This window comes from Pseudoliparis swirei, chromosome 19 (assembly GCF_029220125.1).
Source record: "Pseudoliparis swirei isolate HS2019 ecotype Mariana Trench chromosome 19, NWPU_hadal_v1, whole genome shotgun sequence".
NCBI classification, from domain to species: Eukaryota; Metazoa; Chordata; class Actinopteri; order Perciformes; family Liparidae; genus Pseudoliparis; species Pseudoliparis swirei.
In genome coordinates, this window is record NC_079406.1 from 11341024 (window position 1) to 11359936 (window position 18913).

The 18913-nt window shown below is 43.6% G+C and overlaps 2 protein-coding genes across 2 annotated transcripts; both read left to right on the plus strand.

The window, feature by feature from the left end:
- The first annotated feature begins 117 nt into the window (after positions 1-117).
- fhdc2 (FH2 domain containing 2) lies at positions 118-13483 on the plus strand. Its single transcript, XM_056439159.1, has 12 exons — positions 118-280; positions 5830-6400; positions 6503-6564; positions 8175-8277; positions 8578-8663; positions 8911-9011; positions 9259-9329; positions 9536-9643; positions 10002-10072; positions 10452-10569; positions 10647-10811; positions 10894-13483. The coding sequence occupies exons 2-12, from the start codon at positions 5930-5932 to the stop codon at positions 12823-12825; spliced, it is 3288 nt and encodes a 1095-aa protein (XP_056295134.1). The 5' UTR covers positions 118-280; positions 5830-5929; the 3' UTR covers positions 12826-13483.
- A 1661-nt stretch (positions 13484-15144) lies between these two features.
- On the plus strand, positions 15145-18574 carry rhogd (ras homolog gene family, member Gd). Its single transcript, XM_056439160.1, has 2 exons — positions 15145-15196; positions 15805-18574. Exon 2 carries the CDS (start codon positions 15834-15836, stop codon positions 16407-16409), a length of 576 nt encoding a protein of 191 aa, XP_056295135.1. The 5' UTR covers positions 15145-15196; positions 15805-15833; the 3' UTR covers positions 16410-18574.
- Positions 18575-18913: the final 339 nt, after the last annotated feature.

Genomic DNA, 18913 nt, shown 5'->3' on the forward strand with positions numbered 1-18913 from the left:
CACTCATGGGAAAACTGGGAGGATACGATATTAGCGAGCAGCGCGCGCGTCTGCGCGTCCACAGTGGACCGTGTTGAAGTTTCCCTGCAATACAAGTTGAGAAAGACAAGAGAACTGCAGCGGGTGGAGCGGCACAAGTCACTGAGATAAAGGGGACGCAGGAAACGAAAACCTGGGATTGAAGAGTACATTTGTCGAAGTCTTCCATACAATTAGGCAGCGAACTTAGTTGGAGTTTGTGGAGTTACCTCGCTGAAGAGTAACGTCAGCCATAAGGCAGGTAAGTGAAATAGCTTGATTGGCTTATCCTGACATGATCATTACTTAAATGGCAACCTTTAATTGAGGCATAACTTTGATCATAATATCAATTAAAATTAACAGGGATACATTCCCGGGTATATATATATATACATATTTATAAATGCCGTGAATATTCTTGAATTACAAGTTAATTTAATATATGGGTTAATCCCGCAGTCTTTTATTTGATTGAAAAGTCACTTTCCCCGAAACTTTGAATACTTCCTATGAACTCTTCGTCAACATGATTCATCGAATGATTTTTGTTCTTATTATTCTTCGCTTGTCAAGATGCAGGTCTCATGAAATGATGCAGGGCGAGATCACCGGCAGCGCACTCGTGCGGCGCTCGCTGGAACGGCATTGCAATCACGCGCATCCCTGAACAAGTTTCCCAGAAGTTCTGATTCATGTTACCAGCGCGAGACAGGATGAGATGTGTTTTGGGCCAAACGCTAAACCATGTCATGATGAAAGCCTTTTCCTAAAACCAGACTCTTAAAACCTCTGAGTCACCCTTATTGCATCACTAATCTGGTTTAAAACTTGCTTGTGCGAGTGTGTGCAACCAGTTTTCAGATGTTAACCTCCCAGAAAGAGGAAAAGTCGCAGTTCGGAAGTTGCGGACCCTCCATTTCTCATCTTTGTGCTTAACTGAGCGCCTGTCAGGTGTAATCGCAACTGTCAGACTTGCCCCCTACAAGGTCAACAAGTCAAATAGAACACCACAGCTCTGGCTAAATGAATCCATATCTATAAGATTTGGAAAGAAATGTTCAAAAGGCAGTTCATGAATCAAGAACTCTAGATAATCACTCCAACCCCAAATTTGTATTCAAGGTCATGAACCCCTTCACCTTTCATTTTACCGAAGCCTCACAAGAGATGTGTAAGAAGTTTGATACATTATTTTATTAATAGAGTAAAGGAAATGAAACAAAACATGATTCAATTCAATGCAGTTTATTTTATACAGCCCACTATCACAAATTACGAATTTGCCTCAGAGGGCTTGACAATCTGTACACATACGACTTCCCTGTCCCAGGACCTCACATCGGAAAAGGAAAAAATCCCAAGAAATAGAAAAAAAACTTTCACAGGGAAACAAAGGGAAGAAACCTTCAGGGAAGCAACAGAGGAGGATCCCTCTCCCCGGGTAGACAGAAGATGTCATGTGTACAGAATGAAGAGCATTACAGAGTTACATAAACACATTCAATGAATATGACATAATGTGTGTGTGTGTGGGTGGGTGTGTGTGGGGGGGGGGGGGCACATCAGCAGGGCCATGGCAAGAGGCATCAGACACAGCCAGGTCCAATCAGATCCTAACTATAAGAATTATTAAAGAGAAAAGTTTTAAGTACACTTAAGAGATTTATTAGAGCATCCATTTTTTAAAAAAGTTTTATAAAAAGTGGTTTAAACGCAACTCTGTTGTGCTTTTAAGCTTTTAATCTTTGAGAAATTTAAGTCAGGTTTTAGAGAACTACATAACACAGAAACTGACCTCAAATAACAACTTACTTTTAGCAGGAGATAGGGAGGAAAGCAGAGTTTAAATTCTTTTAGACCTAAGTACAGCTTTTGACACCATAGATCGCACCATCGAAGGCCTCAAAACCTGGGTCGGCATCAAATTCACTGCACTTAGCTGGTTTTATTTGTATCCCTTTGAGAAAGATACGAGACCTGATGACCCACAGAGCCGATCTGCTGTCTCCAACATTAACTGTTGGATGGCACATTACTACCTTGCCTGTGGTGTCAAGAATCCCGCTAAATTTGGCGAGATAGTCTTAAAACTTATAAGAAGGCCCTCCGTAATGCCAGAGCAGCCTATTACTCATCAGTAATAGAGAAAAATAAAAACAACCCCAGGTTTCTCTTCAGCACTGTAGCCAGGCTGACAGAGAGTCACAGCTCTGTGGAGCCGAGTATTCCTATAGACCTCAGTGGTAATGACTTCATGAACTTCTTTAATGAAAAGATTTTAACTATTAGGGACAAGATTAATAATCTCTTGCCCTTAACCAGTGCCAATCTGTCCTCAAGTGGAATGGCCTTGGAAACCGCTGTATGCCCTGGTGTATATTTGGAGGGCGTTTCTCCCATCAACCGTGACCAATTATCTTCAACGGTTTCTACTTCGAACATCTCTACCTGTCTCTTGGACCCCATCCCGACGAGGCTGCTTAAAGACGTTTTGCCTTTAATTGGCAGCTCTCTATTAGATATTATCAATGTGTCTCTGCTAACAGGCCACGTACCACACTCCTTCAAAGTGGCTGTTATTAAACCTCTCCTGAAGAAGCCCACTCTGGATCCAGAGGTGTTGGCTAACTACAGACCGATCTCTAACCTCCCTTTCCTCTCCAAGATCCTTGAGAAAGTGGTTGCAAATCAGTTGTGCGACTTTCTACATCATAATAGTTTATTTGAGAAATTTCAATCAGGATTTAGAAAACACCACAGCACCGAGACAGCACTGGTGAAAATTACAAATGACCTCCTAATGGCAGCAGATAAAGGACTCCTCTCTGTACTGGTCTTGTTAGACCTTAGTGCTGCATTCGACACCATTGACCATGACATCCTATTACAGAGACTGGAGCAATCGATTGGCATTTCAGGCACGGCACTAATTTGGTTTAAATCCTATTTATCAGATCGATCACAATTTGTATTTGTAAACGATGACGCCTCGATAACCACCAACGTTAATCACGGAGTTCCACAAGGTTCTGTGCTTGGACCAATTTTATTTACCTTATACATGCTTCCTTTGGGCAATATTATCAGGAAACACTCCATAAACTTTCATTGTTATGCAGATGATACTCAACTATATCTATCGATAAAACCAGAGGAGAGCAACCAACTCGGTAAAATTCAAGCATGTCTTAAAGACATAAAAACATGGATGACCTGCAACTTCTGGATGTTAAACTCAGACAAAACCGAAGTAATTTTAATCGGCCCTGAGCACCTCAGAGATCAATTATCTGGTGATGTGGTTTCTGTAGACGGCATTGCCCTAGCATCCAACACCACTGTCAAGAATCTTGGCGTTATCTTTGATCGGGACTTGTCCTTTAACTCCAACGTAAAGCAAATCTCAAGCACTGCATTCTTTCATCTACGTAATATTTCAAAAATCAGGCACATCTTGTCTCAAAAAGATGCAGAAAAATTGGTTCACGCATTCGTTACTTCGAGACTGGATTACTGCAACTCCTTATTATCAGGCTGCTCTAATAAGTCTCTTAGGTCCCTCCAGTTGATCCAGAATGCTGCAGCTCGTGTTCTCACTAAAACTAAGAAAAGAGATTCAATTCAATTCAATTCAGTTTATTTGTATAGCCCAATTTCACAAATTACAAATTTGTCTCGGAGTGCTTTACAATCTGTACACATAGACATCCCTGCCCCAAAACCTCACATCGGACCAGGAAAAACTCCCAAATAACCCTTCAGGGGGAAAAAAAGGGAAGAAACCTGGAGGAGAGCAACAGAGGAGGATCCCTCTCCTAGGATGGACAGATGCAATAGATGTAATGTGTACAGAAGGACAGATTTAGAGTTAAAATACATTCAATGAATATGACAGAGTGTATGAATAGTTCATAGTAGGCATATTCCACGATGGAGACCTCCACGATCCATCAGGCAGATGGCGGTGGGGAGGAGGAGTGGGCGGAGTCTCAACAGGACAGTGGCGTAGTCATGAGCAGGAATTCCACGACCCAGACGATCCATCAGGCAGATAGGATCTATGCCGTCTCATAGGGTCCGATGACCCCATGAGACGTAAAGTCAAGGACTTCCGGGAGAAAGCAGAGTTAGTAACGTGTGATTGAGAGATGAAAATTCATCCTTAAGGAGAGAAAAAGAGGAGATAGGTACTCAGTGCATCCTAAACGTCCCCCGGCAGCTATAAGCCTATAGCAGCATATCAAGGGGCTGGACCAGGGCAAACCTGATTCAGCCCTAACTATAAGCTCTGTCAAAGAGGAAGGTCTTAAGTCTACTCTTAAACGAGGTGACTGTGTCTGCCTCCCGGACTGAAATTGGAAGCTGGTTCCATAAAAGAGGAGCTTGATAACTAAAGGCTCTGCACTGCAGGAGAGATCACATCACTCCTGCACTAGCTGCTCTGCACTGGCTCCCAGTAAAATCAAGAATCACTTTTAAAATTCTTCTCTTAACGTACAAAGCCTTGATTGGTGATGCACCGTCATATCTTAAGGAGCTTGTAGTACCATATTGCCCCACTAGAGAGCTACGCTCACTAAATGCGGGACTACTTGTAGTTCCTAGAGTCTTAAAAAGTAGAATGGGAGCCAGAGCCTTTAGTTATCAAGCTCCTCTTTTATGGAACCAGCTTCCACCTTCAGTCCAGGAGGCAGACACAGTCACCTCATTTAAGAGTAGACTTAAGACCTTCCTCTTTGACAGAACTTATAGTTAGGGCTGAATCAGGTTTGCCCTGGTCCAGCCCCTTGATATGCTGCTATAGGCTTATAGCTGCCGGGGGACATTTTAGGATGCACTGAGTACCTATCTCCTCTTTTTTCTCTCCTTAAGGATGAATTTTCATCTCTCAATCACACATTACTAACTCTGCTTTCTCCCCGGAGTCCTTTTGACTTCACGTCTCATGGGGTCATCGGACCCTATGAGACGGCATAGATCCTATCTGCCTGATGGATCATCGAGGTCTGGGTCGTGGAATTCCTGCTCCTGACTACGCCACTGTCCTGTTAAGACTCCGCCCACTGTTGAGACTCCGCCCACTCCTCCTCCCCACCGCCATCTGCCTGATGGATCGTGGAGGTCTCCATCGTGGAATATGCCTACTATGAACTATTCATACACTCTGTCACATTCATTGAATGTATTTAAACTCTAAATCTGTCCTTCTGTACAGATTACATCTATTGCACCTGTCCATCCTGGAGAGGGATTCTCCTCTGTTGCTCTCCTGAAGGGTTCTTCCCTTTTTTTCCCCCATGAAAGGTTATTTGGGAGTTTTTCCTGGTCCGATGCGAGGTTTTGGGGCAGGGATGTCTATGTGTACAGATTGTAAAGCACTCCGAGACAAATTTGTAATTTGTGAAATTGGGCGATACAAATAAACTGAATTGAATTGAATTGAATGTATTTTAATTAGAAGGGAGAAGTGTGTGTATGCATGCAGTGAGGTGTAGCATAACAGGATGGGACAAGAGGCTCATCTAGCTCAGCTCATACTTTCCCCCAAACACCTTGAACTTCCACCAAAGGTTGAAGCAGGGGTTGTATTTTTATCGCCAACCACTTGTTAGGTCTATCAATGCACTGGAGTCATGCTAATGAAAGGAGAAGTGAGGCCAGGTGTCAGACAAGATCAGGTGACGTCATCAGCCTCAGTTAAAGTTGATGTCTTGCTGTTACGTGACTGTGGGACAACACTGATTCCTTGTGTTTCTCTGTGTTCAATACTGCCTGATATAAGATTGATTGTTTTCCTGTTTCCTATAGGCTGGAACTATTGATGAACCTTTTAACTTACTGGAAAAGGCGTAGCTGACTTACTGAGCAGACACTATCTCCCCTCACTCTTAAACCCAGACATGCCTTTATGCTTATCAACCTGACGGTGGCCATCAAGGAATCTCGTGCCTTTCATGGAACACAGCCTGCCCTCCCCACCGATGCCCCTGACACTGTGGGAGTGACAGCCATGGAGCCGCGTCCACTGCTGGTCGCCCCTCCACTGCCTCCCCAAACACTTTCGCCTCCCCCTCCACCCCCTCCACCCCCTCCGCTGCCACCACCGCCTGGGTTCTCCTCGCCTTTCAGCCAGTCCGACAGCGCCAGTCGGAGACGGCTGAGGAAGCTGAACTGGGAGCGCATCCCCAAAGAGAAAGTGGAGGGTAGGAAAAGTGTGTGGAACGGGGCAACTCCGGGCGAGGACGAGTTCCCTATCGACCTCCATTCTCTGGATGAGCTGTTTGGTCAGAAGGATAGTAAACTTCAGGACAGAACCAGCAACCTGAGACACCGGTCTGCTCTGCTGTGCTGCAGATCCCCGCAGGACAGCCCAGAAGAGGTCAGATTATGAGGATGGCATGATATTTTTCAGCTCTTTATAAAGACAGGGATATTTCTTGCACTTTTCTGTCCTTTAATTGTGCGCTTTGCCTTTTTACAGATTTCCCTGTTGGATTCCAAACGCAGTATGAACATGGGCATATTTCTACGCCAGTTTAAGATGTAAGCTTTCTTTTCCTAACTAGAGATAAAAGAATGAGAAATATCACAATATGCACAATTTGCCATTTTGTATATTTGGAAATTGAATATCTTTGGGGTTGGGCTGTTAGTTGGACAAATCAAGACATTTGAAGACATTGCATCCGGCTTTGGAACATTTTTATGGATATTTATTCTCAATCCAGGATTAGAATTGTCATCAGGACTGAAAAGGTTGAATCGGTGCATCCTTAGTCACCATCAGTCAAATTGAAAGAGAAGGAAACAAGTGTGTACAACTGTGCCCTAGGGAACAGCATGTCACTTGAGTTAAACGAGAGTGTGTGGCCATAAATCAAAGATGGTGTGTGTGTGAGTCAGAAGTGTGAAGTCTCAGGATGTCTGGTGTCAGAGAGGGGCCACATTTATATTGCATGGGACAGGTGCAGGGGAGGATGCACACTGAGCAGCAGGACCGGGGGACTTGTTTGAGGGCGGTGGGTAAGTGGCTCGGTATAGCCCAAGGAATCAGGGTTATCACTTTCTGATGCCCTGAAAGAGTGCCTAATGTAAAAGCAACTCTTTACAGAAAGGGTCCCCGCTGGTGGCTTGTAATATTCACCCATCACCATTGGCTGTTTAGCATGCCGGCCTGGCTCAAATAAAGCTTCCCCTCTTGTACAAATAGGGCTGTTTTAATAATTGTTAAAGCACACTCGCATGTAGTTGAATGTATGAAACTAAAATGAAGAAGTCTGCAACGTTTGCAGGTCGCAATAATGGTACAAAGACATGGAAAAGACGTGCTGTGTTGCCATGTTGTCTAAACGGAAGAGCAGTTCTTCTTTTGTCCAGATTTTATCAAGACTTGTAGCAAAAGCCCTTATGTGAAAAGAGCTTCTTGTGCACACAAACCTTTGTCTTGTTGGGAGCTTATTTGCCTGCTCTTTGAAACACAGACAGAGCTGTTGCTGAATTGTGACTGTAGTTTAAAGTAAATAGGGTTTTGTATTGTCGTCGTCAATTTTTATTTTGTGATAGTTCAGTTTATAGGCCTTTTTCTTACAATTTTGAAAATTAGTTCTTATTTGAATAATGTATCTAGATCTATCAGGAAATCTATTTCAGTGTTTGTGTCAAATAATTTCATAAATATGGGCGTGAATGTTCAGCTATGAATGAGGAGAGAAAGCCGCACACAGTAGAATTATGGAGTATGAGTATCTGTGATGGGCCGTAAGATAAGGGGGAGGGGAGAGGATCAAGGGAATCTGCTGGACAGATGTGTCACTGAGAGGAAGTAAGTGAGAGGTCAAACAGTCAGTTATGTTGCTACTCTTTCACCTTGACATCCCAAAGGCCCTTCAGACATAATCCCTGCATGTCTGCCTTGTATTTGTCCAGTGGATATGTCACTTTGTGTCGCCGGTGTGGCATCAATCTACCCTCTCTCCCCAACACTTTGACTGATAAGACTGGGATAAGCCTAAACACTGTGTGATCAAGGCCAAAGAAAAAGAGCGGATACAGCTCATAACACAAGTTTTCTTGGGGGGTGTCGGGCTGAAATCCCAATCGCACGTTAACAATGATGTCATATCAAAAATATGTAAGTTGTAATTTTTCCACAGGCCTGCTAAGGAGATAGTTGAGGATATCAGGCATGGTGCTGGGGACCGTTATGGAGCAGAGACGCTCACAGAGCTCTGCAAATTGCTGCCTGATAATGAGGAGGTAAAGTGCCTTTTTTGCATACATCAATGACAACCCCCTTTCCCTTTCCCTTCCCCACCACTTCTCTTATTTATCTCGGCTCTGGTTAGAATGATCAAAAGTGTGCCATTACACCATGTTGTGATGTGTCCTTTTTCTGGAGAAGGCCACATCATACAACATTGTGGAATGGCACACTTTTCATCAGAGAAGATATTGGAATTGACTGTTAAAGGCATGCTTTTTTAATCATCTATTTTACATTTGAAGCTGCTTTTTGTTTTGTTTTAATTTCTGTTCAACATCTGTTCTCTCTTTAAGGAGTCCCGCCTGAAGAGGTTCAGTGGGGAGCGGAGGTGGCTTGGAGAGCCTGATCTTTTCCTGCTGCTTTTGGTAGAAGTACCCAGGTACACCCTTAGTCCTAGATTGGATAAAGTGACCAAAAATATACCCAGTACTTTCCAAAGAATGTTATTAGCATTAAGCATTAGTTTATTTTTTTGTGAAACGTATCCTGCTCACATGCTTTACTATGTGATGACATGTGCTTGTTTACCTGATGATTGATCATGAGTGCCTTTTGTCGCCATCATCACTTAACCCTTATCCATCCATCCATCTATCCGTCCGTCCCCCTCTTTCCTCTTTCATTAGTTTTCGTCTTCGTCTGAATGCCATGATCCTGCAACAAGAGTTTGACCCTGCTGTGACCTCTCTGTGTGTGGCAGCCAGATGTCTGAGGGAGGCCGCCAGAGGTAAAGTTAACAGCAGGAAGTGGTGCAGCTCACCATTATAAAGACCATGGTCATTCTTAAATGCTCCTATTTAGAATTAGTCTTAAGTGGTAACGTTTGGGGCCAGAACCAATCAGCTTTAGTGTCAGTTCTTCAAAACAAAGTTGCTGACTCATCTTCAGGCCTTGATGCCAGCTGCCATCCACTGTTCATTCTCATTATGTCTCAACCTTGAGGCACAATATTGAATCTCTGTCTTCTCTCCCAGAACTGCTGAGCTGTCCTGAATTACACTCCATCCTTCGTTTGGTGCTGAAAGCAGGGAACTACATGAACGCTGTGAGCGCTATATAATTGTTCTTCTTTTTTCGTAAGCCAGACAAAGCGGTCTCAGTCCTTTTCTGTCTGTGCATAATGCAGGTCTGGGTCTGGGTGTGTGTTCTGGGGCGTCACTCTGACTGTGCACCTGGGTTTTTTGTATCATTGTTTGTTTAAAGTTGTCATATATTGTGTGTGTTATTCTGACCTTGTATGTGACCTCTCAGGGTGGATATGCAGGGAACGCTGCTGGTTTCCGAATTTCATCGCTGCTCAAACTGGCTGACACCAAAGCCAACAAGCCGGGGATGAATCTGCTGCATTTTGTTGCAATGGTAAGATCTGAAAAGAGAATATGTGTATGTAGTATCCAATCAGAGAGGTATTGGAACTATGCATGTGCCAATACCTCCTCTTTATCAAATGTGAACACTATTTCACATAAAAAAAGATGTACATTTTGTGCAAATGTATTTGTGAAAAACTTTACAGTTAAAAGGTGTGAATATTTATGGTTGAACACATCTGGGGGAATTTCCTTTTAGCACAGTCTTTGCAAGAAACAATTGTTTTTGAGAAAAGTAGCCTCTCAAGCCTGTTCCACAAACCACATTATTTTTCTCCACATTAACAAATGACGTGTTGCTTCTTTTGAAACAATAGCTGGATAATCATTTGTGTTTGTCTCCACAGGAAGCTGTAAAAAAGGACCAGAATTTACTGTCATTTCCTAGCCAAATAGGCCATGTTGGCTCCGCCTCCAGGTCAGTCTCTTGCCAGAACTCAGATTCTACAGTGACTGTGTCAGAGGGAATATAAACACCCTGCTTAAAAACATCAGTACACCCCAACAAAACAAACATAACGTAAATATATTGCATTCTTATATCAGAACAAGGCGCCCAGCTGTTGGCAATAGCTAGCTGCCCTAGAGAAAGTGGGTCATGACAACATTGATACTCCAAGCCAATATTTAAACTCTGCTGGAGAGCTTATCTGCATGGTAGAAAGGAATGACCATCCTTGTTCTGCTTTATAAAGTAAATAATTTCCTGCATGCCAATTTGAATAATTTAGTTGCAGAGCCATTTCTCTTCAGTCCTTATTCAATTTGTGTATTATATGTCCTCTCTCTCTCTGCAGGTTGAGTGAGGAGTCAGTGCTGGAGGACTTATCCAAGTTAAAAAGCAGGGTGGTGGCCCTCAAAGCAAACACCCAGACTCAGGCAGAGATTCAGCAGCACGCTAAGCTATTCATTAAGGTATGAAACCTATTGTGTATATCAAAAAGGTTGTCTAATTTCTTGATTCCAAAGTTGACCGTGTACACTGTGTGCAGATCGCTGAGGAGCGTCTGAAGGAGGCAGAGGATGAGGTGGAGGGCATGAGGATGTCTAGCCAGGCTCTGGTGGAATTCTTCTGTGAAGATGACAGCACCTTCAAACTAGAGGAGGCGTGCAGGGTCTTCCATTCGTTTGGCCTCCGCTTTCAAAGAGCTGTGCAGGTTAAATTCGGAAAATATCGGTTAATAAAAACTTGTATATTGTCAAAATAAGTACAGATTTAACTTTTTCCATTTTCTACAGGAGAATGCGGAGCGGGAACTAAAGGAGCAGAAACGTCTGGAGCGTCAACTTGAGATGTTGGAAAAGCGTCGCTCCTTGGCTGTTTGTAAGGGGCTGGACCCGAACCTCAGCCTCGCCAGAGAGTCTCGACCTCAGGAGAACCAAGGGGAACTGGAGAAACTGCTAGAGAAGAACTTGAGCTACACTTGGAGTCGACGCAGCCTGAGAAGCTTTGAGTCCCGCAGACACTCCCATCACCTCCACTACGGCGACCATCTCCACAACGCAGCCAGGCCCAAGAGCTTCCCTGAGCTGGGCAGCAGCCCAACGTCGACCAGTTATCACTCCAACAGGTCCTCTGACCACGAGACCACCGCTGTGCTTTGTAGTTCCCCACAGACTAACGTCACATGCTCCCCCTTCGACCAAGAACTTGTTTTGGGTCAAGGGATCAGGTATCAGCACAGTCAAGCAACAAACGGGAACTTGGATGCCGTTCGGGAAACGCACACCGCCATGTTTGGACCCTCTCGGCATGAACGTGGCTTCACAATCAAGCAGCAAGGGCACATCATTTCTTATGTGCTGCCAGGCCAATCGAAGACAACCAGACTTGAAAAAGAAGCAGATATTTTACAAGAGCACATGGTTTCGATGACCACTGAATCTTATACAAACTCTGCTGCTATATCCACCAGTAAACCTGTCCTTTGTGTTAAAAACCAGACCCCCACTCAAAGACAGATGTTTGGCCTGCCAGGTACAGACAAGACTCAGCTAGTTCAGAGTAAATCTAATGGCTCTCGTGTGAATGAGTCAGCGCCTCACTCTCTTCATACAAGTGGAATACTTTCTCACAGTGACACCAGGACTGGATTGTTAAGATTCCAGAAAACTGAGAGTCAATCGAAATCATGTGTAAATGCCTTGGAGAATATCCGGTCCCAACCTCTGGCGAGAGAGACGCCCACTGTAAGACCAAGTGCTGTGCTGCCTTCGCCTGATGGAGGTTTGACAAAGCCCACAAACACAGAAGTGTCCTCCACACCTGTGGAGGAAAACTGGATGCCCTCCAATCTACCGGAATTGAGCCAATCACAGCGAGAGGAGCACTCTGACTTGCCAAGTACTGAGAGGGAGTCGGCATGCCCGTACTCCCATGTGGGCAAAACACTGGAGTGCCACACTCTGGTGATAGGCCACCGATCCTATGATGCAATGTCAACCCCAACCTCCCCAATCCCACGACCTGCACCAAGCCTCTGCTCCAAGTGGAGGAAAGAGAGGGAGGGTGACCTCCGAGCGAAGACAACTCCTACATCAAAGGAGGAGACTCGAACCGCGAAGATCCCCGTGCGTAGTGGAATAGGGGCCAAAAGGGGACTTGGGTCAGGTGCAGGACCTTCCAATAGCACAAGCATTCCCAGGGTGCGCTCCAAAACTGAGCCTTCAAATGGAGCCCCAAACCCCGCTAACACATCCAATCCCAGCCGGCTGTCTAGTTCTCGCAGCATATCCATGCGCTCGTCACCCATCACGCAGCCTGCAGCGGTTCAGACAGATGTGAAGCGCAGTCATAGCACACAGGAGAGGACTATAAGTGAGCCACAGACCACAGGGAAGCCCACTTTAACCAGCAGGACCTCAGATAGATCCGTACCGGAGAAGGTCTCCGGCAGCACCCAGCTGGCCTTCGTCAGAGGAACTCCTCTGCGCGTGTCAAAAAGACTCGCTCCAAACCCTGAGACTCAGGCACCCTACCAGCCTCCCACCGCCCACAGCCCGCCATCCGTCATGGCCAAGACCATACGCACGGCTGTCAATTCTGCCGCCCAAAATAAAACTGCCAAGAAAACAAGCACCTCTCCTCCTAGCTCTAAAATCCCTACAGTTTCACGAATGCCTGGTCCCAAAATGACACGCGCTACAGCAGCTTCGCCATTGTGGAGGTGATAACGAAGTGCTTATAATGCCTTGTAAAGGCCCTTTAACACTGTTCATACTTTTATGAATTTCAGTCTGATATAAACAGTGTGGGTCTTCATGAAGAGTGTTCAAATTCAACTTTCAGGAAATGTGTATGTGTTTCTGAGTGCTCACGTTCTCCATGTGAGAGAGAACTGCAATGGGAGCATCGGGGACAATTTATCATATGTGTTTTACCCAATAGCAGAATGAATCCTACCTCCTTTTTACACCTATGTGTGTCCTTTGCAGGTAATAGGACACCTTACGACCACTCATCTTACAGTAACTCCTCATATACATAGAACAGCAGTGAAACAGGAGCAAATCGGTCAGTAAAACACAACCAACTGACTATTACGTTCAAATTTGCTTTGAAATGAATGATATTTGGGGAAACCGTTTCAATCTTTTGAAATATTTTTTTAAAAATGTTTTGATTACTGTTGCCCCTTCGCTAAGCGATCTTACTGTACAGTCCAAACTGAACTCAGCAAGGAACTCGGTACAGTATTGACTTGTTTATCTTCTTGTTGAGAAGCTTCATTTTTCTGATGCACTTTAAAAAACAGTGAAGAGATATTACTGTAATTTTTGTCATTTATAAAAATGTGAATAAAGATGGTATTCAATGGTTAAATTAAAAAGCACCTATGTGTGTGTTTTATATACTGTATATTTAGATCTATTCTTCAGTCTTTTTCATTGAGACAAGCGCTTGCAATGAGAGTTTTCTCATTCATGGTCTCCAATCTTCCTCATCAGTTGCTGCTCATTCCTGTCTTCCTGTCACCCTCCGTTTTTCTCTCTCCCTCTCATCTGAACTCCCTTTAGCTGCATCTCTTGACACAGTCACCCCCAACTCTTGTCAGTGGCTGTTGTCATGGAAGTGAGACAGACATCCCGGGGAATCTCCTGGCAGAATAGTGGGGTGCAAGGGTTGGGGGTGACTATGGGTGTAAGGTCCCTGTGGGAATTCTCTCTTTATCAGCTGCAATGACGCCAGAACCTGTTGGGAAAGGCAATAAACCGGTTCCTCTTTATGTTTTTGAGTGTCGGTTGACGGTCAGCGTTGGCCTCTTAACCTGCCCAAGTGTATAGAGGCGACATCATCAACGGGGTCTAGGGGTGCAGGACAGAGTAGTCCAATGTGGTCCCTCATTTAGCTGCCTTTATGTATCCTGTATTGATCTGAAAGCACTGGCTTGGTGAGAATAATGACTTGTTTGAAGTTAAATAAGTAATATATTGGGCTTTCAGACCAGTGCTCACCAAAGAGAGGATGAGGTCCAAGAGAACTGGCAGAGAAGGTCTTTAGGCATTCATGTATTTAGACACCTTTGTACAGACTAGTAAATTCAGAAACAGTAAGGTTTAGGGACATCCTTTTCCTTTATTTTGTCACTTTTGAGAAAGGTTATACAGTCTATGGTTTTTGCAAGGCTTAATATAGGTGTTTAAAGTCATAATAATTGTGGTCAAGGGGTCACATTCATGAAAAACCAAGCCAAACTATTTCCATAAATCTGCCACCTTGAAGACTTTCAAGACAAATGTGTGTGCGTGTGTGTGCGTCCGTGTGTGTGTGTGTGTGTGTGTGTGTGTGTGTGTGTGTGTGTGTGTGTGTGTGTGTGTGTGTGTGTGTGTGTGTGTGTGTGGGTGTGTCTGGGGATGGGTGCATTGCAAGATTAAATAAATGTAAGTGCGCTACTTAACTACCGCTTTGAAGTAACACTACATTTGTTGTGTATCTCCAGATTACTTATACCATAGTATTCATTTTAGGATCATATATTGTACATTTTAACTTACTTTTATTTGACAGCTGTTTGCAGATTTATATTTTAAACATGAAGTATTGTTGCAACTACTCAAAAGTAATTATTAAGAGCTCCCCTTCAATCTGAAATAATATGTAATTTACACATTGTAATGCATCAGTAAACCTAAATATAACAACCTGAAATATTACTTAAGTCTCAATACTTCTTCTACCACAGAAAATAAACTACTATTTAATCTACTAGAAATTATACAAAAAGCTATTTCCTGTTATCCTGAATGTCACCACACTTGTCGTTACTGTCAGATATAGAAGTTGAAGTTTGTACAACAGTGCTTTTAACGCACAGACTGTCATAAAAGTAATTTTAAAAAAAAGAAGAAATCCCAGGAAAACAGAACAGTCCAACATTGCCATCTACCGTCCATGTAGTGTCACGGAAACAGCGAACACAGAATAAAACTACAACTCCCAGTTTGCACTGTTCCTAACGGCAATGTTCACGTAATGCACAGCTCCCCGGATGCGGCTGTGATTGACTAGACCAGGCAAAAAGAGATCGATAGCTAAGTGGCGGTAAGTAACACAATCCTCCGAATTCCTCTGTTACAGCAAGTAACTACTTATGATACTCTCATTGGAACAGCATATCTTTTTTAGAGTCACTCGTGGCTGGTTATCGGGACCAGACCTCTGAGAAGTGGCTTGCAAATAAACTTTGAGCTTGTTTGCTAACTAGCTCGCTTGTTAGCCGCTGAACCCGCTAGTTCCTTAGCTTGTCGCTAGCAACCGGGGGTGGGGTGTATGTGTGTGTGTGTGTGTGTGTGGGGGGGGGGGGGCGTTTGGTGCCACACACTAAACGTCTCACCTTTTGATTCACTCGTTTTACTTGATTCAAGGACTACAGTTGGCTGCGCACACTTTCCAGACGATGCTTGTTTGTGGAAGTGAAGCTCACCTATGTAACGTTAAGTCGACAAGCTAACTTTGGCGGCGGTTAGCTCATCTGCTAATTGTGTGAAAAGTTTAATACTGTTAAAAGCAGCTGTCGAAGAAGTTACCGGCGGCAATTTTAGCATATATATTTTTTTAACCGTCACTGGTTTTGAGACGTTCAGATAAGCATCTAGGTGCTGTAATAATATAGGTTAGCTAAGTTACCCAGGTGCCTTTTTTGTTGTCAGGTGCTGCAGCCCCAGTGGTCGTAGGCAGGATGCAGACCATAAAGTGTGTGGTGGTGGGTGACGGGGCAGTCGGAAAAACCTGCTTGCTCATCTCGTACACCACCAATGCCTTCCCCGAAGAGTACATTCCCACAGTGTTTGACAACTACAGTGCTCAGATGAGCGTTGATGGCCGCACCGTCAGCCTCAATTTGTGGGACACAGCAGGCCAAGAGGAGTATGACCGACTCCGCACGCTTTCCTATCCTCAGACCAACGTTTTCATCATCTGCTTTTCCATTGGCAGCCCTTCCTCTCACGCCAATGTCAGGCACAAGTGGCACCCTGAGGTGTCTCACCACTGTCCCAACGTGCCCATCTTGCTGGTGGGCACCAAGAGGGACCTTAGGGGCGATACAGAAACCGTGAAGAAGCTGAAGGAGCAGAGCCTGGCTCCAACCACCCAGCAGCACGGAAACGCCCTGGCCAAGCAGATTGGGGCTGTCAAATATATGGAGTGCTCTGCTCTGCTGCAGGATGGTGTTCGGGAGGTCTTTGCTGAAGCTGTGAGGGCAGTGTTGTATCCAGTCACAAAAAAGAACCCCAAGAAGTGTGTTCTCTTGTAATAAACGGTTGCCAGATTTGGACTGTGGAGAGTGAACGATGGAGATCCACAGATGCAAAGGCTGAGGAATGAATGTCGTCATCTGGCTGCTTCCATACCAGCAGTTAAGACTTTGATTTCAGTTCTTCTGTTACCCCTCTCTTCCTTATTCATCTCCTGGGGGGGGGGGGGGGGGGGGGGCAACAACAGACCGGATCTCTACTATTTTCTTTCCATTTTAACTTTTGATATTTACACTTTTCTCCATTTTTACATCTGTTCTAGATTTATAGCTTCTCTGCTTTGCCTTATAAACGCTGATCATGGTTGTCAATAGCCATCATAACATCAGAACCAATCTACAAAGCTACCCTGATTGACTGGAGAGAGGAGATCTGCCTTACTTACTGGAGAAATAATGACTACCTCATACTCTCACCTAGGTTGCATCTCATAAGTATCAAGCAACATCACCATCAACATGCTTTTACTTCCCTATTTAGATGTAATAAACAGCCAAGTAGAGGGTGAACAAGTTAATTTCAAGCAGTTTGAATCCAGACATGATGTGGTGACTCCAAGACAAATGCCAGTACCCCTTGACCAATAAGGACAGATTAGAGGTTAAACCTTAGAGCTGCAGTTCTCCTTGTGCTCAGTCTGGCATGTTGGAGCTGCCCTTCCAGCCTCTTGCACTGCTCTCACTGTCACGCATGGAAGAGCCAGTAGGCCTTTAAAGATAAGCGGGACCCATTGAAAGCAGCTGACCATTTGCTCTCTTCAGTAATAGAGGAGCAGGTGTCATAAGGCCACTGGCAAATGATCTGGTACAGGATTTCTCGAGCTGGCATATCAGAAGGTCAGGTTGTAGTACGGCTCTACTCTGTCTACGTCTTAACTCTTGAGGTTCACACCAAGTGCCATTAAAAGATGCCTAAGAATGACTTTTTGACAGGGTGTGGTCAAAAAGACTTTAATTATGTTGAATTTACTCTGTATTTGATTTTTTTTTTAACCTACGAGTGCGGTTATGGCCAAAGTTGAATATATTTTTTGTAATAGCTTATGTTTATTTGATCAGTAAGATGTTTGTGTGTAATAGTTAATACTCATATTTGATAAATCAGAACTCCATAATGCTCCTTTTGTCATTTACATTATTGCCTTACATTTAAGGTCAACAGACTATGACCACTGCCTAATAACAATTCAGTATAGCATATAATACTAGAATATGTTTTAACTGACATGTCTTAGGCTATATAAATATGTATCTTGTATGAGCAGGTTATCTATATTTAAGAAGCCCTTTATTTGGTCAGGTGCCTTATCTAAACCAAAAACCACAGCAGGGCTCTTGTTAAACCCAAAAGTTCTTATTATTGTAATGCTAATGCCACGAGACCTTCAATTCTTCAAAATGTACAAAAGCTTTCTGCCCTACTTTCTGCCAGTAAACACCCCCCACCCTTTGTAAGACACAGGTGTTAAACTGACATGTCTGTGTGCATTTGTGAAACAAAGCACATGAGGCGGAGCGCTCGTGGCCTGTAGCTCTTGACAGATTGTGGTTTACATCGGCACAAGCAGATCTTGCACATACGGTTAGCAAGAGCTGTGTTGGTGGAACGTGCCTTGTCACATCTGAGGATTTGTATACTTTTTATACATTTTTTTTTTTTAGTAATGACTTGTTTCTCATTTGTGCTTTCAGTCGCCAGTAATAACAGCATCCCTTGTAACAGTTCTATTCATTCAATCACTCGAGGGGGTGTTTGATGAGTCAACCTAGATTGTGGTCTGTGTTAAATCGAGCATAACGCAGCACGAGCAGGAGATTTTGTGTAACGGGGAATTGGTTTGTGATCTGCCGAGATCTTCCCAATTCAGTGTGTGGAGGGTTGAATGTAAGTGCACAATATGTCAAACTGTCAACTGGTGAGCTTGTTTTTTTTTGTTGCTATGTCCTGATTTCACTCAGATAATGCTGTTGAAGTGGAACATACACCTGTGGGCTCTGTGTCCCGGAGCTGTATGCTGCCTTGTGCGTGGTACTGCGCTTTTACACTGGGAACTTGATTTGTATAAATCTGTTTAATTGTTTTATATATAACAAAAGCATATTTGTATAAATGAACTAACAGTGAGATGATTTTAAATTATGTCAAATAAAAAGGTGGTTTGAAATGGTTTATTTAATAAAGGACAGTGCACATTGATAAAAACACTGCAGTAAATGTGCCAGTTAGCCAAGAGGCTATTTTTCATCTAGTCCCAATGTTGCTGATGTTAAGAACAAACCTAAAAACATAAGATTACAAATACAATCTACAGATAAAGCAAATAAAATAACCAGAGATTTTTCTTATTTTTAATAATAGTTGTATTCCCTTGCTGTTTTGTGACTAATATGCATACTTTGCACATTACTGCATAGCTTTTTAATAACAATGGAAGAATAAAGTCATGCGGAGAACTGAGTCACACATTTACACACAGCTACTTGTATTTTCACGTTCCTGTAGT

What these genes read in the sequence shown, in the direction of transcription:
- fhdc2 (XM_056439159.1), top strand. Translation starts at nt 5,930, where the DNA reads ATGCTTATCAACCTGACGGTGGCCATCAAGGAATCTCGTGCCTTTCAT. An exon ending in TGCTGCATTTTGTTGCAATG is followed by an intron (nt 9,644 to 10,001) that starts GTAAGATCTGAA and finishes TTGTCTCCACAG; the next exon opens with GAAGCTGTAAAAAAGGACCA. An exon ending in GCTTTCAAAGAGCTGTGCAG is followed by an intron (nt 10,812 to 10,893) that starts GTTAAATTCGGA and finishes CATTTTCTACAG; the next exon opens with GAGAATGCGGAGCGGGAACT.
- rhogd (XM_056439160.1), top strand. Translation starts at nt 15,834, where the DNA reads ATGCAGACCATAAAGTGTGTGGTGGTGGGTGACGGGGCAGTCGGAAAA.